At 41.5% G+C, this 26787-nt stretch overlaps 1 protein-coding gene across 1 annotated transcript in view; it reads right to left on the bottom strand.

Moving 5' to 3' along the window:
* stk17a (serine/threonine kinase 17a) overlaps positions 1 to 26787 on the bottom strand; it is a 43817-nt gene that overhangs the window by 5720 nt on the left and 11310 nt on the right. Inside the window, exons 2-5 of the mRNA XM_030079723.1 lie at positions 14310 to 14522; positions 1514 to 1661; positions 204 to 330; positions 74 to 122 (exon numbers count right to left, since the gene is read on the bottom strand). Of these exons, the coding sequence (XP_029935583.1) occupies positions 74 to 122; positions 204 to 330; positions 1514 to 1661; positions 14310 to 14522 (537 nt within the window). The remainder of the gene's footprint in view (positions 1 to 73; positions 123 to 203; positions 331 to 1513; positions 1662 to 14309; positions 14523 to 26787) is intronic.

The following is a 26787-nucleotide window of genomic DNA, read 5'->3' as shown; positions in this document are numbered from 1 at the left end:
ATTCACCAAAATAAATAAATGCATAAACAGCATTGGTTCAACGTATCATACATATATGGACCAGCTTTCTTACCACATATCTGTCGCTGTGCTTATGGGCTCATAATTCAGGATCTCAGGAGCTGCAAACATACAGAAACACACCAATTATTACTAAAAAATAAATCAAATTCCAGTTTAGGTGGAGTTGAGCACCAACTCACCGACATACTCGGGAGTTCCCATAATCTCCCTCAGCTCCTGGTGGCTGCTGACCATCCTGGAGAGACCAAAGTCCACAATCTTTATGTCACCCAGAGGTGCACTGCTGGTCAGCAGAATGTTCTGAGGCTGACAGACACAAGACACATAGATTAGTACTTGGACTGGATATCATGGATTAACATTTGCAAGTCTCGCTGTGGAAATTAACTGAATATGAATGAATGAATTTGTTTGCTGCTTGCTGTCCCCATGGCTGTAGCAATGTCTTTAGCACCTAGATAGTATGAGAGTGATTATGACGCCCTCTTAATATCACAACAGCAGTTATGTTCTTCAGAACAAAAAAAAAAAAAAAAAAAAAAAAAAAAAAAAATCACTTAGCAGAGCACATACCTCTGCCAACCTGACCAGCCTTTCCACAAAGTTTCATGATGTTGCGGTAATGTGTTTTAAAATCACATGCATTTTTACGTGAAGCCACGCCCACTGCCACGCCCCACTTTGTCCAAACAGTGTGAAAAATTAATCTGTTCTTCCTTTCCACATGATCAAACTTTCCACCATGTTCCGTGCAAATCCGTTCGAAAGTTTAAAGATATCCTGATAATGAACAGACATTCCGACAAACAGATGGAATGGGGCGAATACATAACTCCCATCCAACATGGTTTCTCTGGACACACAAGTGTGCAACCGGGGGTAAAATGGGGGCCTTTTGGTTTAGTAAACAACACATAGGTATTCATTTAATTTCAGTAATCCCCTCTTCCCATGTTGATCGATTTTCTCTTGCAGTGGTGGTAATTTCTTTGTGGTGGTGGCGCACCACTGCTAAATGAATACAGAGGAAACACTGTTTACAGGCAGGCCAGGAATGCATGGGACATTAATGACATTTTTCAACATTAGCAGAGCACAGTCTACTAAGGACTGGAAGGCACTGGATTTTTGTATATCATCAACTAGAGGTCACACTGACTTTTCTAGATGGTATTTATTTGAATAAATCTGATTATCTATAAAAAGGAGTATTAAATGGAAATGTTTAAAAAAATGTTTCCAGTACTCAAACACCATAATTGAATGCACAGTCAGGTGGCACATGCAATACCTTCACAGACCACCAGGGGGCTGTGGACGAAGTTGCCTTAGACAGATTAGTGGAAGGTTTTTTTTTTTTTTTTTTGGATGCAGCTCTACCTTAACTTGTTGGTACAGTTGAAACAATGAGCAGTAACAATAAATAAGGTTAGGAGGAGCAGAACAAAATGAAGATGTTGTGTTTGTCAGAGTACGTGTGTGTGCTGACCTTCAAGTCTAGGTGTACTACGCTGCTCTTATGGAGGAAGGCAACTCCCTCCAGGATCTGCCTCATCAGCCTCTTCACCTCCTCCTCGCTGAAGGCCTCCTCTTCCCGCTCTGACACACACTGGTTGAAGATCTCACCTCCTGCCGCACTGCACGCACATGTGCACGCGCACACACACACACACACACACACACACACACACACACACACACACACACACACACACACAACATGCATGAAAATTAGGAAAACAATGCACAGGTTGAAAATAATTGGAATTATCCTTTAATGAAACTGAGCTCAAAATACCAGCTGCTGGCAGCTTCAATACAAAAACATCAGTGTCAGCCTCCAAGAACACGCATCAGTCGAACTGGAGTCTGTGGTCTTTTGCCAAGGTTACCAAAATTGTTATGAAACTTGTCCAACATCTGCCTTTTACAGCACATCCCACAGGACACCACAGCAATAAATCACAGTGTAGACTGTGTGCATGTGTGAGTTAAGACTTGCTGAAGGCAGGGGCAGAAATAGCAGAGCACCTCCAGAGACAGCAAACTAATTATGAGCCTCACTTGAACACAGTCATTTGGATTGTCACTTTATCTCCATGCTCAACTGCTCTATCAAAGCCACGAAAACATAAACAAAGTAGTGATTACGAAAGGAAATGAAATAGTGAAAAAGACTGGATGTTGGACCAATCAAAACTACTAAAATTACTGCTGTACAGTGCTCACTCTAACTCACCAAAACACCCTTCATTTCCTTTTTCCGAGGCTAAACCCTAATGGATAAAATTAATTAGCACAAGGTATGGATGGAGGGATGGGTGAATGAATGCAGAGATTGAGAGCGAGAGAGAGAGAGAGAGAGAGAGAGAGAGAGATCAGGAATAGACAAGGCTTCCCCTCAGGGTACTGATGAATTAGGTTTAATCTCAGAGGGGGCAGGAAGGTGGAGAAGAGGAGAGGTGAATGAGAATGTTTGGGTTTTGAAGGTGAGAAGAAGTGTTTTAACCAGACCACAACGAATCAAAACACCAATAATACAGCCTATTGAAGTCTGAAGTTATGAGAGCTAGGCAGGCAGGAGTTCAGAGACGGTCTGGCATTTCAACTGCTGGCTGCTGTCAGCTGCTTCTCTTAAACTTAAACTTCTGACAGTAGTCAAAACTACTCAGCATGTACTTTTTTGGTAACTAACTTAGAAAGAAATTGGTAGAAAGCCACTTTGTGCCACAACAGCAGAATAAAGAATGAGGGACAGGCATGTCCTAAAGGACAGAGAAGTAGGCTTGTCACTAGGGATGGACAGTTCAGACAAAGATGCTATTTGAACCATTCAGGGACCTATTTGACAATAGTTCCAGACACCTACTTTTGCTTACTTATTCAAAATCACTTTGTCTGATGACAAAGATAGCAATTAACTGTTGATCTGTGGGTGGCCCCTCCACTGTCACAAAGGGGTTTCACATTGCACTCTTTCAGGGTTCTTTCTTTCTTTCTTTCTTTCTTTGCACAGTATTAAAACAGCAACGAAAGCATAACATAACAAAAACAGATTGTGCAGGTGAGATAAAAAAAAAAAAACTCCTTACAGAGTTATAGGTTATCTCACCTAAATCCAAGTAGTAAATAAGTTCAAAGTTGCATATAAAATAAATATCAATAAAACAACAAAATATGGATACCAATAACAGAAATATGAGGTAGAAAGAAAAACATAAAGAAAGCTAACTAATAAAGTACCTGTTTAATGATCAATATGTGTGCGTGCGTGCATGTGTGTGTGCGTGCGTGCATGTGTGTGTGTGTGTGTGCAAGTGTTTATGCGTGTGAGTATGTGTCAATGGGTGTTGCAGTCTTTGTACAGCAGCAACTATGTAACCCACATCACAGCGCTGGGGTGGGTTAGATAGGGGGTGGGTGTGGAAGTGAGCTGAACTCAATGCACCAAAATCCTGCAAGAACATAAGCTCTCACGTTGCTACCAGGCACTGGTAAAAACAAAGGATTTTTTTAAAAAGAAAAGACAATAGTCACATAAATTATTCAACTGTTTTGTGACTACTCTAAATTTTCAAAAATTGTGACCCCTCCCTACATGTAACTGGAGGGTTGCTGGTGTGATCCCTTGTAGTGGCACAAAAATCTTTAGGCCATATAATAAATTTTCAATGCTTTGTGAATGATTGACAACTCTACACCTCCCTCAAATCCTCATCATCACTCAGTCAGGTCACTGCTTGACCAGACTGGCCTGTTAACTGCTTTTCTAATGTTGCTGATATGTTTTGGAGTCCTTAGATATTGATCATTTTGACTGGCAAGGTCACGCTGAAGTGAAGTGTGTCACATTTCAGCTTAAAGCTGAAGTTAAAACTCAAAGTATTGTGGAACACGTGCTGCGCTCTCAGATCTGCAGATCACTGCTGGCGTGATCAGCCACACCACTCCAATGCATTAGAAAACAGTGGAAATTATACTGCTGCCTGTACTGCTTCCTAGTGTGATCTCTGCCTAAAGGGCTTTCACATAGGACGCGGTTTGGGTGGCGCGCAGCGCTGGGTGCCACGCAGACTGGTGTAGAGTGGGTTGCTATGGGACCGATACAGACGCTAAGAAGTAGTTTTCCGTTCTGGCGCACTTTTTCTCTGGCGGACAATACAGGCTGTATTTTCTCGTTTCATTTTATTTCACCTTTTACCTGTTGTGTGTGTGACTTCACATGGGATTTAATAATAAATGTATGACTATACTGTATTGTCTTTGCAAGAGTAGCCTAGTGCATATCCCATGATGTCAATCATCTAGATTTCTAAATACATACACCTCCTGTCCATTTAGAAAATCATTTGCTTCAGTTTACAACAGTATTGGTGTTTAAAAAAAATCGCCTATCGTGGAAAGGAAAAACAGCATATATCTCTGCCAGTTTTTAAACACACTTGGTATTCCTAAACTATGGGATATCTCTCTCCATGCCTGGGTTTTTTTTTAACAATATCACGGTATAACTGCAGTCTAGTGTCCCACAGCTCTGCATGCAGAGAGACAGCCACGATGATGCTTTCCTCCATTTTTCTTGTGCCTTTCTGCCAAAATCTGCCTATTTTTTCGATTCCAATATTCTCTCCTATTGGATGCGCTGAGGTGGCCGCAGCGCCCAAGTTAAAAAATTTTAACTTGGGCGCAGCGCCCTGTCCCACGGTGGCGCCCTGTCCCGCGGGGGCACCCCGACCCGCGGCAGCGCCCCGAAATGAGATATTGGATATAGATAGCAGAAGATGAGAAAGGAAGCCACGGCCTTCTCTTTCAGATTATTCACATTATTAATATATATATATATATATATATGTGTGTGTATAATATCAGATTATTCACAAAAAAGAGAGAAGAAGAAGAAGAGAAGAGAGTCGCTGATTCATTAATAGGTCAGACCATACACACAGGGCTGTTTTCTGCATGTGTATTGACAAAGCATTGGAATATAAATTCATTCCTCTGAGTAATCAGACTGCATCTGATACATTGTCCATTGTGCTTTAGAAATTATATGTCTAATGTTTAAGAGCCTCATATTCACTGTCTCTGCACTTTTTTGCACCATAAAGCACCGTAAAATAAATACCATGACAAATATTTTGGGGCAGGTGGGTCTTTTATACCTAACCTAATCAGCCTGTAAACCTGCAATGACCTGCAACCTACTTACCCTGCTTTAAGGGAACAGCTCACCAATAAAAAAAAAGAAAAAAAAGAGAGAGAAAAAAAAAAAAAAGAAAATTCAGTCATTTTCTAGCCATTGTTATGTGATTCAGTTTTTTACATCTGGCTCCTCCTATACACTGTTACCTCTACTTCCTGGGTATGGCAGCCATCCATCATCAGAAGTATCAGGATGTATAACTGTGGCTTGGTCTTATGTTTGTCTCACTGGTAAATGAGATCAGCACTAACTGTGTGAGTGTGGGCATGATTAATTGATTTGTGTAGTTTCTTCAAAGAATTGGATTGTAAGACAGTATACATCATATTCCTAAAGTGTTGTTCAGACAGAGAAGCTACGCTTGGGAGAAACATGCTGAACACGCGTCATCTGTGTATTAACATCAGTTGAAATTTTGCTGTTCATGTCAACAGCTCAGCCATAAATTCTACCTTTTAACAAAGTTTATAATGTTCAGTTTTTGTTGACATTGTGGAGAATTTCATGTGTAATGTGTAAATTTCATTCTGTGTTTATTACCGAGGTTGTAGTTTGCAGAGGTCTTGTACTGGATTACATTAAAATGAGAGGTGTTTCTAATTTTTTGTCCTCCCTATTTACATATATGAGGGGGACAGAATATTAGAAACAGCTCTCAATAAAATGCAGTCCAGTCCAACAGCAGCACTAACTATGAGCTCAATGCCAAACATAGAAGTGAATGAACACCTCTGTTACTGTGACAGCAAGAAAAGCTGAGTATTATAGGCAGCAGGAAAGCAAACTTTATGGCACGACAGCTGGACTGGATTGTATTAGACTGTGCAGGTGGACCTAATAAAGTGGCCACCGAGTGTATGATTATAAGGCATTTCTGTTGGAGCTATATTTGTCTTTCTGAAACTGTGACTTTTACATATGTTAAAAACAGTTCAGACCTATGTACAGGATAGTGCATTCCAGTGAACCTAACTAAAATCAGATTGTTCTTTCGCCTGTACTTTGCTCTGGAAGCTGGAGGGGCTTTGAAGCCTGGTGAGAGGTCAGGTTCACGCAGGCCAGAGGGCCGTCAGAGTCTGACTGGTGTGTTGCTAATGTAATTAATGAAATCGATGTCATCACAGTGCTGTGGGAATGGATCAATTCAGCTTTGATCAGCCGCCCATTTCACTCAACTTCAGATTCTTTGCTAAATGACACAAATGTGAGTGGCAGCTGACCTAAATAAGCCTTCATATTTGACCTGCTTCAGTCATACCATAAACAAAAACCCACACTAAGAATAAGAGGGGTAGGGGTGGGAATGAGTGTGTGTGTGTGTGTGTGAGTGTGTATGGGTGTGTGTGTGTGTGTGGGGGGGGGTTCCTTGCTGAAACATTCAGCTGCTTTGCTTGTACTGTCTGATTAATAAAGATATAGTCGATTAAAATCCCGACCAATACCATTCCAGTTCAGGAGAGGAATATGCCATTTGACAGAAAAAAAATAGGAAGAGAGAAGACGATGAGAGGAAACAAGATCTCACTGATGCATTGATACTGCATTCATATTGTTTGGGGAAGACAGCAGATTCAAGTTTCCAACTGGAAAATTTCTTTCAGCTTATTATACTATTGCATTTTTATGGCTTCAAATAAGTTTGCCCAACCTGGAATTCCAAGTTGTTTTGGATCATGAGGTCATTCCAATGGCTTTTCCCATATGACGTGAATGCAGCACCACCCTCCCTTCCTCCCTCTCTCATTTTCTCTGGGCAGCCGGCCATGCTTTGGCTGGTCACGTGCGAGCGCTCAGCTCAGCTGACATAATGAACTCCCAGCTGGAGCCTGGCCAGCAATGGGGCCATGGAGCTCTCCATCGCTCACCCTACTTCATTCTCTATGTGCAGTCTTCTTTTTGTTTAATTGTTTATCTTTTAATTTTTTTCCAGGCAAAAAAATGTTATTCCACGAGAATTTTATTCATGTCAGGGTTTGAAAAGGCTCTGACATAGTATTTATGTCATGGGAAAGCAAAACTTTACATAGAAACTCAAGGGTGATCAGAAAAATACAACATATTCACGATATATCAGCAAACTTAGAGGTCCATTGGTCTAATACACACTCATACACACCAAGAGGAAATACAAAGACCATTCAGTGGCTGCTGAAAATAAAGGGATGAGTGCCGGATGGAAGCGATCCCCTGTGTGACTGCCAGGGCTCGTGTCAGCGCCATTCAATACAGAGAATCAACCCCCTACCCCCCTTTTCTCCTTTATTTTTCCCTCTCTACATTTTTTATATGTGAGGGAAATAGAGCGGAAGGAATTCAGGCTTTCTGAGGAGAGATGTTGTTAACAGACTCTGTTGTCTTTTTTCCCCTCCTCATCTTTTCTGGTCTTGACAGCTGACAGATATTTTGAGCTAGTGGGGCAAATGCTGAGGAATGAGGATGGGGGGAGGACAAAGGATGAAGTGTAGAGGGAGTAGTGGATCAGGGGGCAGATAATCTACAGATGAGGATCAACATGACATTATAGGAAGCTATTCAAACCATGATGAGATGGAGGGAGGTGTTGGAGGAGGAAAGGGCAACAGGGCCAAAGCTCTTCTTCGGGCTGACAGTAAAAGAAAGATAGATGGAAGGATAGAGTGAGTCAGAAAGCGAGAAAAAAGAGAAAAGAACAGACAAGAATAGTTAAAATTAACCCTGTCAAAACCCAGGAAGCTTCCTTGGGGGAATTTTATGATCTCTCTCTCTCATAATTTACACACACGCACACGCACACGCACACGCACACGCACACCACTTATTACTAATGTTCCAGTGTAATTCTTTTTCTTTTTTGGGGGGATGTTTTTTGCATTTTTTTAAATCCTTTTTTGGGATAAGTTTGTTGGTAATTTAATTTAAAAAATCTATTCATGATAAATATAAATAGTTTTACTGTCTTCTTTTTTTTAACTGGTTTTTTGCTCATTCTCTGGCATTTTTTTTTTTTTTTTTGCTAATTTTCTGTTCAGCTTTTTATTTTTAAAAAATTATGGTTGATTTCTTGTAACATTTTACTGATGTCTCAGGTGAATTGCTAATCTGCTCATCACTTCCCCACCATATTTTTTGAAAGATATGAGAATTTGCTCATAGGGTTCATAGTTTGCTCTAAGCATCAGTTTTATGTTTGCACTACTGTCCACATGTGCACAGCTTTAATCACACGGTTGTATGTGTGCATGTTTTTACTGAATGATTGTATGTCTGGGACAGCTCAAGTGAGTGTGTCTGTGTGTGTGTGTGTATTTGTGTGTAAGAGACACAGAACAATATTCTGATTCAATGCACCAGTTAAACTTGGATTATCCATTTTCTGAACAATGGCTTTGGGATTGGGATTATGGACTAAGGTGGGAGAGGATGGGGGTCCAGTGTGTGTGTTGGTCCACTTAAGGGCCATTCAAGGGATCTTCTTAACTACACTGCATGGCATGTGCCACTGACAGCACATAATCCACACAGTGGTGCTATCTTCATTTTGCCCATTTGTGGAAGTAAATCCAAAAACAGAATGAAATATCAAAGGCATACTAACAAAATACAACATGGTTAACAGAACAAGGGTGAGATATTGGTCTTTTATCAAAAAAGGGACCGGGCTCAGTTAGTATCTCCCACCTTTGATATAGCCTAATTGATATGACTGAGATGACTTTCTGATCAGATTCCACACTAGATAGCATGTTTTTTTTTCCCCCCGCATCCCCCCATTATTATGATTAATTATCCTGGGTTTCAATGGAGTGTTATAGTGTTCTATGGTCTAAATACTCTTTCAAAGATTTTTCACCTGGGGAGAATCTTTTTTGAGCAAGAAAATGGTCAAATTTAAAGATACTGACAATTAGCGCTTAATATCAGGTTCAGGCAAAAGCACAAAAAGCAAAAAATTGGCAGCATATTCAGTCTCCATCACTGTTGACTTGTCTTGTCATGTAGTATACAATAAGGCTTAGGAGTTTTGGAAAACAGTGTGGTGTGGAGTAAAATAAAGGAAACCCCAGCACTTCTACACTGGCACAAAGGTAGCAACAAGCAAGGATAAGGACAACCCCTTAGTCTGTCTAGCTTGGATTCTAATCCACCAAGCTAATCACTTATCCCCTGGCTAATGTTAACTAAGCCTTACTGGCTCTTCTATCCTCTCCTGAACCTTCTTGTCAGCTTGGCTGCATCTGTTCACTTTTAATATGGAAAACAATTTGGGACCACAATTCAGAGTAAACATGTATGTAATCCAATTTACTGAGAGCTTGGAGTGAGTTAAGAGCAAACAAGGTTTGACTTTGCAAGACATACCACAAGCAGCACATACAGGTTTCTATTAATTTGCATGCAGTTGAACTTGAATGATAAGAAAAGTTTTAAGTTATTAATTTCAGTTATTTTATCTGTTACAGATAACTGAAATTTGGAACTCAGTGGTTCCTGATAAAAAGCTAAATATCAGCCATCATGCAGTCATCTGTTACCTTGGTCTCACAGACTTAACATCCACACTAGGGAAGGATGCTCCTTCATACAGCATGGTAAAGAAGTGGGCTGCTCAGTTCAAAGGTGGCAGTGGGAGGCTGGAAGACCACAGACCACCTGGAAGGCCAGCCAAGGGGACAACTGGCAAGATCCATGACATGGCAGATCAACGTAAGTGAGCATGACGCTGTTGGTGAGCTGGGTATCTCCAAGGATTGCATCGATGCAATCTTCCAAATCAAACTTCAAATATCCAAGGTGTCAGTTTCTTTGCTGACTCAGGTCCAAGAAGCTTCATAACCCAGCGAACTGACTCAGCAAAGCATACCAAGGGACAATGTTCCCATTTCTGAGATGGATCCTGAGAGTTTTCTGTGGGGATTCGTGACCATGGATGAGACCTGGGTCCAATCACTTCCAACCAGAGATGAAAGAACAATTAAAGCAGTGGAAACATCCTGGTTCTCCACCTCCCACTAAGGCAAGACAGTGATGTCTGCAGGCAAGGTGATGGCCACCATTTTCTGGGATGCAGAAGGAGAGCTGCTGGTGGACTACCTGGAAAAGGGCCATACTATCACTGGGGCTGACTATGCTGAAAATCTAGATGATTCATCATGGAAAGCTCACAAGAGGGGTGCTCTTCCACAAGGACAATGCACTTGTCCAACACACAAGTGATCATGTGAGCAATCCAGAAACATGGATTCCATATGGACATGGATGTGAAATTTGGATTTGAAATGGATAACTGGTCGCACACTTGACTTATTCTCCTGATTTGGCACCCTCTGAATACTACCTCGTCCTGAAGACAGAAAAGGAGCTTGGTGGTTGCTATTTTGCCTGAGATGATGACAAGACTGATGCTGCGTTCCACTGCGGCACCCAAGATAGTGGCTTTTGAGGACCGGACAATGCAGTCTTACCACAGCTGGACTCTGCTGACTGCTCACTTAGAGCAGACACCAGATACAAGAGGTTAAGCAAACTCTGAGAACTGTCAATATCAAGAAGGCTGCAGGTCCAGATGGGATCCCAGGCAAGGTGCTCAGGGAGTGCACTCATCGGCTTGCAGAGGTTTTCACCAACATCTCTAACCTCTCCCTGACACATACTACTGTACCAGTCTGGCTGAAAATCTCCACCATCATTCTGGTGGCCAAGCAGAACAGCATCATCTCCCTGAATGACTACAGACCAGTCACAGTCACGCTCATCAGAGCAAAGTGCTTTGAAAGACTAGGTCATATCAAATCCGCAATTCCAGGTTCCTATGGGACAGTTGGAGCTGTTGACTTAGTGCTTAACTGTAGAGAAATTATGGAACAGCTGATCATTGGGAAAGGAGGAGCCAATTAACTTTTCACATTGATTGCTCAAAGTGGGTGTGGTGGTATACACTGTTCCTCTCTAAATAGCTTCAAACTTCCAAACAGGTTCCCCTAATGTTTTGGAACTTTGTGAAAGGGTTGGTACATGGGGCAAAGCAGAACTGCTTAAATTTTCCAACTGTTTGGCCAAAAGGTAGTGTGCATGGGTTCTCACAAAAAGGCAAAATCCCTCAAATTCTACACTATTTATCTTTGTGCGACTATCAGCACATAAGAGGTAAACTCTCCGGTGCTGGTCCAAACAAACACATGGGGGCACTGGGGAGCTCATTACCTGTTTATAGACAATAGTCAATTTTTCTAAACTTGGTATAATGGTAGAAGCGCAGTCCTTGTGAGCCCTGAACAAATACAATGTTGAGTGGCCACATGGTTTTGCAATTATGGCTAAAATGTTTAACTGTGGATGGGATATTAACATGTTTTGGGTTCAATTTGATATCTTTAGGTAATTTTAAGGATTTAAATTCTCTCTCTCTCTCTCTCTCTCTCTCTCTCTCTCTCTCACACACACACACACACACACACAAACACATGCACAAACACACGCACGTGCGCACACGCACACACACGACTTGAGGGTATGTTGCTAAATCAAAAGCTATTGACACAGTCCGGATCAGCTGTCACTCATTGCTTATGACCTCTACACACAAACACACAAACGCAAACACGCTATGGGAACCAGGTCAGGCAGGGGCCAGGCATAACGTGACCAACACGATGAGATCATGGACAACTGGTGGGGCTACAGTGGCCCACACACTGATTTATTTCTGTGCTGTGCCTCAGCTGATGTTTAACCAGTTATTGGAAGGTTTAAAAATCTTAGTGGTCAGTCCTCCATGTCACCCCCTTCACCTTTTCACACAAGGAAACACATCCCGCACATTGTGTATTTGACTGTGTGTGTGCATTTAGAGGTACAGGCGAGGCACGTTTTTAGAATACCTAGAACTCATTGGGGCGTAAAGATTGACACCCTGCAGCTATTCCGTCTCTATTTTCTCACAGGCTTACCTTTTGAAACTGTCATCCCTGTAAAATTCTGACATTCTGTGGCCAACTATGGGGTTATACTGGCTTTATATCTCAATTTACTAGCCTTTTTAGCATGGCATCATCTTACTATATAAATGGGATTCAGAATACAGCCCAGGGTTTGGGAAAAACCCACCCTCATACTCTTTCCAGTTACAAATGTTGTCTGGCCACTGTCTGTTCACTGTCACAATTATTGTGTGCAATTGGAAGTTATCACTATATATGGTATTATAGTCAGTAGTGGGAGTAGTAAAAGTAAATCTAATTACTGTAATTACTTTTCCCGGTAATGCAGTAATGTATGGGATTATATATGAATTTTCAGTAATCACATTAGAGTTACATTACTTCCATTCTTTGAGCACGAATTATGGCAAATTTAACACTTGCATCAGTAAGTGGTCAAATCGATTGTGCTTACTTGTGTTAATATTGTCTGGCTAGTGAGCGAGAAAATTGTGGTGACAGAGGTTGGCGGATTGTCAGAAAGATCTTTCAAGATCATTTGAAATCCAGGACAATCCCCTAGCACCTCCCAATCATGTTATTTTTGAAAGATGGATTCTTAGCAGGGAGAGAATTATTACGTGGGCTGAGGTGAGTCTGGTGGAGGTTTGTTCCAACCAATCTGTCTCCTTTCCACTGAAAGTAACAAACAATTTCATTTTAAATAGGCTAAAATCTGCCACTAAAAGAGTGATAAAGGCACAGAAACTTCTCACCTCTTTGGAGCACTGAACTTCATAAACTGAACTCACTTTCAAGCACAACTGACACTGCTGCAATTGCAACTATCATGAATAGCACTACAGTATTGATCTGAATATAAGACAATATTTTTTCCATTGAAAATGCCCTGAAAAAACGCCCTCGTCTAATTTTGGGGGTCTAAGCAAATACACATGTATTGTACTTGCATATGTTCCGTGCTTGAATACAGCACACTTCACCCGCTCTGGCACAGTTGGAAGGGGTGTGCTCCAGCACGGTACGGGCGTTCATGCACGAGCACATGAACGGTCATGCACGCAGCGCGCGAACGTGGATACAACGTAAATCATGCAACTTTCCTCCAGCCTCCACAAAATTGTTTAATGCGCGCAGCGCGATTACTGGCGAATGGCCACGTTGCGCAATCAGTAATCAACCATGTTGTCTGTGTCGCTGTCCATTGTGCTGCTGCAACCGCGTATAAACAAAAGTTGATTTATGATGAAAGGTATATATGGCAGTCTGTGTGCGCCGCGCACCTGTCAGATCCAGCAGACCTGACCGAGGCACCAGCTGGCATCAGGTGGGCCGGCCGCAGCACCGCACTGTGTGCGCCGCCACCCGGTTGAATGTAGCAGCCAGCTGACATGCCGCTCCGGCTGTCAGTTGGACGCTTTCTGAAGTTACCTCCGAAACTGTCAAGGTAAATAAACATCCCTTAACCCTGGCCCTGAGTGCAATGTGAGACGGTGGCGGTCACAGAAAGAAGAGCTAAAAAATGCCCACAGCCAGAGAAGGGTTTTTCGTGGTCCACAAACTGGTCGATTCAACGAGACTGACAGGAGGGTGTGCGATTTTGTGAATGAGAAACGTAGTGAAGGACTGCCCGTTACGAGGGCTGTGATGCAGCAAAAAGCACTTGAAGTTGCCACAGAGCTCAACATACCCCACACTGAGTTTAAAGCTAGCATGGGCTGGTGTCGCAGAATGTCCATATAAAGAGTATATTTCCAAAAAAGGGTCTTGAAAAAGAGGGGTCGTCTTAAAATCAGGGTCGTCTTATATTCAGATCAATACGGTAATCTTAAAGCTTTCATTTTCTGAATCAGTGAAATTTCAACACCACAGCTGACCAGAAAGGTTATGTGTGTCATTACTTTTTAAGGCAAGAAAAGGGCCAGTTACAACTTGTCTGAGTCTAATCAGTTCTCAGTTGCACATGAATAAAAACTCAGTTTTTATTCATGTGCTTCTTTGACATTCAGGAATATTTCTTAATCCAGCTGAACTGGACACATTTATTGAACATTCTATTTTGTACGATATTTCAAAGTCAGTATTAGTTATTAGTATTCGTATTAGTATTAGTATAAGTCAGTATTAAACCAGTGCCTTGTTTTCCATCTGGGTTTGATACTCACAACTCCAGGACCAGCACCATCTCAGAGGCCATTTCATACACCTGGTGGAGGTTGACCACCCGTGGGCTCAGCGTGGCCAGTTCCAGCACTGCAATCTCATGGATGATCTCTGTCCTGCAGTCCTGGCCCTTCCGCCTCTTCCTCATAAACTTTGCGGCGTACTCCCGGCCTGTGCATTTCTCCACACACTTTCTGACCACAGCAAACTTCCCCCTGGGAAAGAGGACAACCAACAAACAGTACATTTCAAATATAATGTGGAAAACACAAAAGTGCGTGAGGCAGGATTTTAAGAGCAGGACAAATGACAAACACAGAGCAGCAGCGGCATAATACCCCACAACTATGAAAGTTTGATGTTCAAGTAAGTGTTAGGCCTAAGTGTAGAATGTGTACAGGACACAGCACTAATGTGTATGCTCAACAGCACACTTTGACCACTAACATGCTGTCAACAAAATGATGATGTGTCAGCAAGGGTGTTCTACACAAACACCTTTGCACCGTCCACTTCACACCTTGTGACACCAGTGAATTTAAAAAAAAAATGTGCCTGACGATGATTCCACTTCGAGCTTTCTGACTTGTCATTCAGTTCAATCTGCTCGTGGCGCCACAGATTCAGTGGAACCTGGCTTAGGCTACACAGGTACAATTTTTTTATAACTGACCTGACACTGACCTAACACAGGTGCCTTGATCTGCCTTGATCAAGCAGTAATTTTGTTATCTTGTATTCTTTGTGATTTAGAGGAGCTCAACCTCCTCCTTTGTGCATAATAACCACTCACCTTGTTTTTATCATTCCAATTTGTATTCTGTACAGTTTTGGACATTGTTAAGGCGTTTTTAATTAAACTGGCTCTTTCATTTGTGGCTAACTCTGGGAAGTCAAACTCCTGCAGTCACTCCTCATCTTGTTTGCATATGCTCCTATCAAGAAGACATATAGCATTTTGCGCTGGTATGTACAGAGATATTTTCATAAATGCTCCTGTGTAGAGTTGTTTTGAAGACAGATAAAGTTGCAGTTTCAGAAAAATCTGTCTCCCTGTGGATTTAGCCTCAAAAGCTGCAAAAATCTGTAAAAAATCTCACTGACTTAGCCAATATGTCAAATAGGTGCAACAGGGCAGACTGTCTGATCTTCCCTGATATAGATGTGATAGTATTACCCTATATGCTCAAAGTAAATACTGCTGTTCGATTTGGTGACTGGGAGGACGTCATGTAGACATTCTAAACTAATAATAAGATCCAACACAGCCTCCTAAATGGTAACAACACATCTTTCCAGAACAAGTGTCACAGTGTGCATAATTCAAAGCATAAAGGCATACGTAAGAATAATAGTCACTGGTTGCTAGTCGTTATGTCAGCCCTTATGGATGGATGGAGAGAAGTACCCAACTGCAAAGGATTTCTTCTGCATCTGGACTGAAAATGCTCTCAAGAAATGGTAAGAAAATGAAACACTTCTTTTTTGTCTGTCCCCTATATGATGTGCCCTCTAGCTTGCACCCCACTTGGCACAAAGCACACAGTTTTGTTTAGTTTACTAACATCAGCTTACAGGACTTCTAGGAATCAAAATTTAAACAGCTACCTCTCACTGACATTTTTGCAATATTGCCTTGTGTTCCAGCATGAAGTATGTTTCATCATATTGTAACTTCCCAACACTGTCCATCATTTTGATCAAATGCAAATATGTGATGACCTTCAAAGAGTGGTCCAACCTCAATTCAAACCCTCCATACCATTTTCCTGTGTTCCCTCCAGCACAACTGCTTTGTGGCCTGACCCATTTTCATTGCCCTGGAAGGTGTTTTGTTGAGGAAACCATACAGTGCTCTCTCTCTCTCTCTCTCTCTCTGTGTGTGTGTGTGTGTTGCCTAGGGAATCCTCTCAAATAAAGCTTGTGATGGAGTTGACAAGTTCCCATCAGGCCTCCCCTCTGGCTACTGTTGGCAGTCAATGCTCCAATAATCAGCAGCAGTGGTCTGACTGAATCTGAGGGATCCGCAGCTAAAACCAACACACACACACACACACACACACACACACACACACACACACACACGATATGGATATTCCACAAATCAAGCTTCTACATGTAAATATCATATATATTGTGAAGACACCCTTTCTCTTGATTTCTTTCAAAAAGGTGGGGGAGCCCTGGTATAAGAGCACATACCATGTGTGTTAAGGCTAAGAAAAAAAATGGAAGAAAAAAAAGGAGGAAAAAGAGGGAAAACATTAAAAATTAGTAACCATTACCAAAAATATATATTTACAATTAAATTACCTAAAAATTACCACAGGTTTCCTCCCTAAACAATAAAACCAATTAAAAGACATAAAGTGAATTTTGTGAAATAAAATCTTTTAAATTAAAAGCCTGCCCACAGGCTCCTAAGTTTCAAAGAATTAATAAAGTGGCCTGCAGAACAGGGAAAAAAAGTGACAAGATCTAGGACAAGACACATTCATGCCATTCCTGAAGAATCTGTGACTGCAGTCGAGGGCTAATACAAAACATGCCCAGCTGCTGACAAGAGCCCATGAATAAGGGCCTGTGGAAGTCATAAAGGCCCTCTATCAGAGAGCACAGCGCATGAGGGCCAACAGTGGGCCTGGAGGCCTGGAGCGGGCTGCTTCATGCTCAGCTGGCCTCATGTGAGAGTCATGGGGGCTGAAGGAGCTGGAAGCTAAGACAGTCACCGCCATTTATAGATATGCTCTGATGATGAGCTCACACATCACAATTAGACTTCCACATTACCTCTGCATCTGAACATTTGGTTCCATCACTGTTAGGTGAATAGATAGCAACACTTGTAACAAAATCTGCACTCTCCTGTATGATACCATTCACAATACTTGATTTGATATGTATTGTGATTCTGTATATTTGTAATCACGATTCCGGATGCAATTCTGGCAAAGTCAAGGACTTTTTTAAAAATTTACAGTTATTGTCATTAATATATTACATTGCAAAATATATTCAGGGTCTGCATGCTACAGCTGTGTATTTAGGTCACTGTAGGGGAAACCAAAAAATTCTGGAGCCAGGGGAGGGAGGGAATACTGAAAGAAAATTCTTTTGGTCAAGAAGTCACTTCACTTTGCTGGATCTGGTTCTTGGTGATTGGCTTCTTGACCCAAATCAAATCAAAACAAAACAAAACAAAACAAAACAAAACAAAACAAAACAAACAAAAACAAACAAACAAAAAAAGCTCAGATTTTTTGAATTCTCAGAGAATATCAGTTTTTTTTCCTCATAATTATTACCCCCCACCTTTGTGCTACTATATCTAAGATAGTAGTACATCTATCTATAAAACCTATTACTGAGACTAGCTACTTGGGCTCAATTATTATGGATATTTAAAAGTTTTTTCCATCAAAGATGATTGAGCAACCAGTATTTTATGATGATATTCAATATCCTTAAATATCATCATTTCATCACACAAAAATATTTAATGTTTCTTCCAGATTTTACTCTTGGCTTGCCTCTAAAACAGCACTTACACTTTCACTGGACACTACAACCTGAGATAACATAATGATGTAAACATACTGACAACACCCATTCCAATCTGTGATGCTGACAGAAAAGAAAACAGAGATGTAAGCCACTTCCACCCATTCCCTTCAATCTTGTTAGATAATTACACTGGATAATTATCTCTTGCCTCTCCTTTCACACACACAAACACTGCCAACATCCACCAGGTGCACTGCCATGTGTGTCTGTGGGTGTGTGCATTTGGTTTGAAGTGTTTGCCACAGGCTGACCATTTCCTTGTGGTTGTGGTTTTTGAGGTATAGGGGTGGAGGGGACTTTGTTCCAGCAGGATTAATGACTTGTTCTTCCACAGTGAGAGCAGTGTGGCCTGTGGAACCCAACTGATTAACAGGGGCAATGCTTGACTTTGCATGTAAATACAATATTACCACAGTACTGCTGCACTTGAAAAGTTAGTTAATTGATGGATCCTAGGTCCTGCCCCCCAAATGCAAACCAGCCAATCGTAGCTTTGTTACTGCTGCCCCTGGACAAGTAATACGTCTTTCTCCGTAGCCATGAATGCAGTTTCTCTAGATGCTCTAGATGTGTTGTCAGTGATTTTTGCTGATGGCCTTTAAAAAATCCATGGTAAAACATAGTGCCTGGCGTCCATGGAGCAGAGAGACACAGTATCTATCCTGAGTTACTGAAAAAATCCAAAACCAAGCAACATGCCTCCTCTGGGCCACACATTCAACTGAACAGTAATTAAGATGAACAAGCACGGCTGTGTTTGGTTGAAGGTAAATTATTGTGTTGGATTCATATAAGGTTGCTTTTTTGACCAAACCAAGAGGTTACATTACAGCTCAGGGCTCTACAGTGAATGTATTTCACTGGCATTTGTCCCCAAAAACAGATCTGTGCAAATGGAAAAATACAGCCACAGTGTGTGAGTAAATATTACTAAATTTACTAGTTTAATCTCGAAACTTCAGAGTTTTTTCTGTGAATATTACGGAGCCTAAGTTGCCCATTTTTATGGTAGTTTATAACATTAAACTTCAATTTGTTTTGATGGACTTCATTGTTGGTGGATTTGATCCATTAATGAAGATGTGAGGTCACAACAACAGTGTATGTTGGCAGTAATGTTAGCTGTTAATTTGTAACACTAACTCATTCAGTGTGCAACCTTTGGTAAGCTACGTTTCATTTATTTTTCACAAAGCAGAGGGTTTTCTGAATGATTGTGGATAAGCCTACATTTAGAAGTGCACTAATCAAAGACCCCTTGAGAGACCTTGCTTTTTCTGGGTGTGGTCAGACTTGGGAAAGGCAGATAGATGCTGTTTGGTTTGAGAGTTTGAGTCTGCTCTTTATAAACCATACAGGGCTACCACAGCCTTTTCTAAAGCAGAGTCAGCACATTTCCAAAGCCAGCAGCCTCATTCACAGGCAACACCCTGAAAGAGATGGCTTTTGTGCATACGTGTGCATGCGTGTATGTGCATGTGTATGTATGTGTGCATGGAGACTAAGCCAGGGGTGACAGCAGGGTTACAGCTGATGGAAAGGAACAGTCTAATAGATACTACTGCTGGATGCCTTTGGGAGCTCCCAGCATTTAGCCAGTCTGAAGCTGAACTCCTGACAGTTGTGCTCCATATATATGAACACTGATCAGTGTTTATACATTTTATAGACTTAATACATTAAAGATTAGTTGGAGCAAAGGTGGTTTGGAGTGACAGTAAATGAGGTCTCTTAATTTGATCAAAGCTGTCCGCTATGGCTGAATGATATGGTAAAATGATTTTTACTGGGGTCTGTACCAAACAAAATTTTTCTTAGGCCTATGTGGCCTATGTGCTTTGGTGTACAAATACAATTTGTACACCAAAGCATCACCAAAACATCACAATGCATCACTTTTAATGTTTTGTCACATATTTTTCCTTTATCAAAAAATTGTAGTTATTGCGATTTCAATAACATTTCAATTAGTTGTTCAGCCCTACTGTGGGCATGTACTTCACTATGAAGAAAAATGACACACATCAACGCATTAGGGAGGGGTGATAAATCTTGAGCACTGTAAACACTGATTAACACTCCAATTTAAAAATGCTTAAGTCAGAGGACCCAGGTTCAATCCCTGATTTGGCAAGCAGACACTTTGCCCTTAAGCCTTTGTCCTTGGCTTTGAATCCCCATGATCCCAACTGTGTTCTGCTGCAACAGTCTGTCTCACTGCTTGTTGGCTCAAATTCTCCTATGATGATTTGTCATGTGCTTTCAAGGATTAGATCTTGACATTTTATGAAAAATTATTCATGGTTCAGTTAGTGTTGTCCACCACTGACATGGTGACTTTGATGCAGTTTAATTGACTACATATTATAGAATTTATGAAAATTATATTTGTCGTCTTGGGCAGCTCCCAACTGGAGTGTCATTGTCACATGATCTAAATACTATTTCAAAGGTATTTCCACCCTGGGTAAAAATCTCAGGGGCACACAAAATAAGTTCAGACATAATCAATTCAATTCAGCCAAATCAATTGAAAGATATTAGCATCAGCCTTAAAAAAAGCTGGAAGTCCTGTGGTCTGTCCAGCTGATGGACGTCAGTGTTTCCACATACATGGCTGGCCTCTGTGGCTGCCATCCAGACAGCCCAGGATGGATTTAATGTAATAAAGATGCTTGCTGGCTTGGGGCCAAACACTGCCACTACCATGTCTGGACGTGAATGAACAGTCTGTTTGAGTTTTATATCAACAGATTCTCTTCATTCACACTGGGGTTGGGTGATGGTATACACCTGATTTTCAACCGACTGTCTACATGATTTTTGCATAATAACTAAATTTATTTATTTTAGAATTACAGTGCGAATCCTGTCAGTCAAGGGAAAAACAGTAGTATGACATGGCAGTGCATGCAGTGAGGAGTGCCATTACAAAATTAAGCCACCTTGAGGAAGACTCCAGCTCAGAATATATTTTAAATGACCTTCAGTATCATTACACCCATGGGAGCAGAAATTAAATTAAGATGGAGAAACAGGCAGAGAAACTTTACATACACAGTGCTTGGAAAAATGTGAAAAAAAAAAAAAAAAAATGGTCAGCCCAAGACTGGAGAGCAAAATGTTTACAAATTTTTATGATTATTTAGGCTATCATTTTATTATTATTGACTATCATTTGAAGATACTTTCATTTTAAACCAAATAACCAGAAAAAAAAAAAAATCAGAGGAAGTGCAAAGCTTGCCTAGTGTTGCTGTGCTGCAAAACAATATAGTAGGAGGTCTAACAATACAAAAAGTCTACATCATTGCCTTATCAACATAACTGATAGAAATTTTACAGTGTAAAACAACTCACAGTAAAAGAAAATGTGAAACAGTTAAAGATACTTTCAAACAAAAGTAATACAAAGAGAAAACTAAAAATAAAGACTAAAATGCTATAAAATGATTTTAAGGTGCTTGGACTGTTTTGATACTCCTGATGCTTGTGCATCAGAAATGCCATACCAGACTGTGACTGAGAAGGCAAAAATACTCTGTCCTAAAGTCACAGAAATGAGAGTCTCTGGGCTGCTTTTTCACTATCATGCTTGTATTTGTCTTCTACTGTCGTGTGTGAGAAATGGTGGTGCCAAGGAATTTTAAGCTTTCCACTCTCCACTACCTGCTTGTTCATTTGTAACAGAGGGATGTTATTTTTCTTTTTCAAGAAATCCACAAACATTTCTCTTGTTTTGTTGATGTTTAAGAGGAGGTTACTGGACTTTACTCTGCAGGTAGTTTGTTAAAAAAATTATACAAGCTTGCAGAACTAAAACCAGCAAATATAATCATATGCATCAGGGGCCTCTAGATGCTGCAGCACACTGTGTAGGGGCAGATTGGCCTGGTAAGCAAACTGAAATGAGTCCAGAGGCCTGTACCATAAAGCTGGATTTGGGCTTAGTGAGGTAACTTCAGGGTTAACCCTGGGCTTTCTGCACCATCAAGGTGGTTTACTTTTTATCGGGGTACGCTGCCATGGTAACATACACTGAACACCTAACCTGCTCCGGAGCAGGTTAAGTTCAGGATAAGAGCTCAGCAGGCAGAAAAGCCCTACCTACTGACCAATCAGTTCTCTTGGAAAATGGCCTGCCCATTTGATGAGACAGTGAAGAAGTTGTAGGCTATATAGCTTACAACATGTACGTATACATATGCTACATGTTTAAGATATAGTAAGCGTACTGACCACTTTGAAGTATGTTTTTATACTTATTTTTTATTTGCTCCCACCTTCCTTTTGCTCCACTGGGGTTGCATCTGAAATAATAAGGCTGGAATCACATGGGATAACAACAAATTTCATAAACACATAAATTTATGGAACACAAATGTTACTATAGTCAGATCTACTCATGCCGTCATGGTGGGGAAGTAATATTATAATCCCAATAATTTACGCATTGACACAGTTGGCGATTTCTTCCCAGCATTCCTTGCAGCTCTTGGCAGCTGCAACTGTGTTCCTTTTTGCCTGGATGATGGATTTATATTCCTCATATTTATTTAAGATTACTGTCTGCTCCTCCGTCGTAAAGTATGCGGCTCGGGTGGATTTTTCCATGTCTGTGATTGGTCGTATGCAGCAAACACCGCCCTTTTTATGTGAGCGCGCACAGATCTAGATTGGAAAAGCCAGGGTTCAGTCAGCGAGTTGATAACCGGCTTCATGGTACCAAAACTCAGGAGTGCAGATGTCTGGTTAAGTGAAGCCAGGTAACTAAGAGAAACCCTGGCTATGTTAATCCAGCTTTATTGTACAGGCCCCAGTTTGATACCATGACTTTCAACTTGCTGGTACCTTGAAACGTAGGTAAGACAGTAAGGGGCTGGAACATACATCTATTGTCTGCACGTCAGTGAGTGTGCACGGCTATCGTTTCATGACTTTCATGTGGCTGTTTTGTAGGTGTATGTTACTATATACACTCGGGGAAAGTGTCCCATTGCAATATACAGAAAACCCTGAAGAAATGGGAAACAGTAAAAATGGGAAACAAAAATCAATTTTCATCCCCAGTGAAAAGAAATTGCACTGTTGCATTTATATTTTCAAACCTCAGCTACAGGGTGCTCTTCTATCTGCTCCATTTGCATTCATTTTTCCCCCACATGAAACCTGCCTTCTGACAGAAAGTAGGACAATTCTACCAGTCAGCTTGTTTGATACGCTGGAGCGCACAATGTGTCACTGACATTCGGAAGGTGTGCATGTTGACTCCTTTATGAGCCTCTGCAACCTAGAGTTAGCCTAAGCCATCTCTGTGGCGCGTCACAGACAGCTTAAGAATGAAAACAAGACTCTGCAGTTGTGGCTACTTGGTAAAATAAATTAACATATTTAGGTGAAAAGTGACTAAATGTCATCTAAGGCTAGTCATCAATCAGCATCTATCAATAAAAACACAACTCAATAATTAAGATTAGTAAAGTGTTACAACCATGTGGTTGAAAAAGCTTTGTTAAGTTGCTCTTGATTATCAAAAGGATGATATATCCAAATGAATATGTTTACTGTCAGCATCAGCCATAGAAGGCAGGCACAGCAGAGAGCTGCAGATGAAGACAGTTTGTGTCAACAGGCTGCTGATTACAGAGATGACGTGCTTCAGATTATATCACCCACCTGCTAAAAGACTGCTTAGCCCTGAAATTCCTGTTGACTTGACAGCTGGCTTAAACAATGCATCAAATGTCACGGCTAAACATGGCTTAGGGCAGTAGGGAATCCCTAATAAAAGAGAGTTTAATTTCACTTAGAGTTTAATTCAGAGGAAATTAATCAATTAGAGATAAAAATGACTAGTTTTATCTCTCCAATAGGATAGACAGTTCTACAAAACCTATGTTCTACAAAGCCAACTAACCATCAACTAATAAGAATCTACTGAGTGTGATGAAATGGTGTCTCCTCTCATCCACCACAAGCACAGTGTGTTTGTACAGAAAGACAGTGTGAGGTTAGAAATCTCACCAGTTAGGTCACTGCATTGCTGTATGTCCAGCCCCAGTTGGATGGCTAACATGTGGCTGTGGATGTTACAAGTGACTCAAGAAACAAATTCTGACACAGTAGTGTTGAAGAGCATGACATATAACATAATGTCTTTGCTGTGGGGCAAATCTGCCTTGGCACCAAAGGCAAAAATGTCCCACAACAAGGACATTTATTAAAATAATTGCTGTAGAGCGATGCTGAGAAATGAAACAAATGCCAGCCCACTTTCCACAATGCTTTCAATGAAAGGAAATGAGAAAATGTAAGGATGAAAATGCCCACTTCTGCATGTCCTCTTCACTCCTTCTGACATCTACGTGCTAAAGAGCAGAAAGACTAGCACACTATGTGCCACAACCTACTTTCCAGCTTGTCATTCACTCCATTATAATTCTGTCACAGTGGAGCCTGTTTAAACATGGAAGTGTTACCAGACACCAGAACAAACTGGACACATGGGATGCCCAAAGAATTTCAGATGTTTGAGGTTGACGTCTGACCAACTTTGGCTTTCATATAATAAATGACTCTTCTTAGAAAGCTTTTGTTTCACTAACATAACCTCAACTCGAGTAATGTTACTTTCACTTCACCTGCTCCGCTTTGAGACTGTGTGAGTGTGTGTGTGTAGTATGGAGGACTAAAAGGGACAGAATGAAATAAATAAATACATCTTTAAATAAATACTTAAAAGTGTCATTAATTAATTAAAATGGGAATTAAATAAATAAATGTGTCATTAAATAAATAAATATGTCATTAAATAAATAAATGTGTCATTAAATAAATAAATGTGTCATTAAATGTGTCATTAATTCATTAAAATACCAGTTCATTTAATGTAAAAACATATATATAATTATTTCATTATTTATTTAATTATTTCATGGACCGGTGTTGCAGTGCTTCATGAATTAATTTTATCTGTCAAACTCACCCATCAAAGTCAGTGGGCGGATCCTAACACCTGATTGGTTACCCGGCACAGCAAGCCAAGACAGATCGACTTCAGATAATCGATTGATGCAGAGCAAGTAAACATATTCTAGAGTGAAAGTTTTTAACTGTTTTGCTTAACCCAGACGCTCAGGTTGCATAACCTACAGCCGAGAGACTTTACTAAACATCAGGTAAAGCATGCTGCAAGAACTGAGGCTCTCTGCTTTGATGTGGACACACTACGCCAGCACGGGATTTTACCTGCGTCTACACCGGCTGTCACCAGGGAGAGGAGGGAGCGCAAGCGGTGCAAACGTAAACAAATGAGGGGGAAGAGAGCCGGGATCCACGCTAGGCTACAGGCTACAGGCTACAGGCTACAGGCTACAGGCTACAGGCTAAAGGCTATAGGCTAACCCCTCCAGACCAGCAGGACCGTGGCTCTTGCTCTCTAATGTTCGCTCCCTCGACAACAAGCTGGACGAGCTACGCTTGCTAAGAGACACCCGCAGGAGAGAGACTGCTGTGTGCTTGCTTTTGCGGAGACATGGCTCCATGGAAACATCCCATCCCTGCAGGAGTAGAGCACTGAACATTGCCAGAGACCCATTTCCCCCGCTCCACAAATACTTTGAGCTGCTTCCATCAGGCAAACGGTGAAAAGCAAAACCGCTAGAATGAGCAACAGCTTCCTCCAGAAAGCTGTTAGACTTTTAAACTGCTGACTTTACCATCAGTCGGGGATCCTAAGTGAAAAACTCTATCTCATTTTGTGTGCACTACTGCTGTATGTGTAGCTTAATGACAATAAAGCTCAAGGGCGCGGGAAGGGTGGTGCTGAGGGTGCTGCAGCACCCCCTGCTGAGGAGGGGTGGAATAAATGTCAAATTAATTTTACCACATTTCAAAGTCATTTTCTTTTGAAAATGACTTGATTGTGGCAGTCAGGGTGTGGATAGGGGGAGAAAGTAAAACGTGTATTAATCTACTGCACCTAATGCAAGGAAAACGAAAAACATGTAAAACGCGTGCAGAGGGGCAATCACACCGAGACACATCAGGCGGCACCATCAGTCGGCATCAGGCGAGCCGGCCGCGGCACCGGCCAGCATCAGGCAGCTCACCTGTCAGATCCGGCAGACCTGACCGGGTGGGCGCGGTATCGGACGGTGCCGCGGCCGGCCAGCCTGATGCCGACTGATGGTGCCGCGGCATGTGCGGGTCAATACTGTAGTCTAGAAAACTGGAGATTTTTTTTTTCTCGTGCGCCCCCAAGTAGATTGCGCCCTGGGCAGTTGCACTGCCCATAGCAAAAACCGTCCCTGCTGCGAGTCTGCCAGCACAGCGGGATACTGCTGCAACTCTCTCTCTCTTGTTTGCGCTGCGCTCGCACAGCTGGTTGTCTGTCTGTCACTGAAAGTTTAGCCTCCAAATCAGTGGTGTAGTCTACGTGATACGCAGGTATACGGCGTATACCCACTAGAAAAGGTCCCGCATTTCCGTATAACCACTTAAAAATGCGCAAAGATACATATCAGTATGTTTTTTTGACATAACGTTCACGTTCCCGTTCATAAAGTCGCCTTCTCTGTGTTACGAAGCGGGCTCTTTTTGACCATATTTCGGGGGACACTACAGCTGGAGCTAACGTTAACGTTTCAGAAAGGGAGCCCCCCCATACGCAGCACCCCCTGGCAAAAAGTAGTTCCCGCGCGCATGATAAAGCTTGATTTGATTTGATTTGATTTGATATTTTGACACACTTGGTGGCGCAACCTTTACTCGGTTCAAGCAAATGGGGGATTTGCAGGAGCAAATGTTACTGCGGTGCGTGCTAGATAGGTGCAGCCACAAAATGTCGAGAAGTTGCCCAGAACTACTCAGAGAAGCAGCAACTTTAACTGGAGAGGCTCTCAGCGGAACTCCCCC

Source organism: Myripristis murdjan, chromosome 20, assembly GCF_902150065.1.
Source record: "Myripristis murdjan chromosome 20, fMyrMur1.1, whole genome shotgun sequence".
Classification (NCBI taxonomy): domain Eukaryota; kingdom Metazoa; phylum Chordata; class Actinopteri; order Holocentriformes; family Holocentridae; genus Myripristis; species Myripristis murdjan.
The sequence above is the reverse complement of the archived record's forward strand: the minus strand, read 5'-3'. Positions and strand labels throughout refer to the sequence as shown.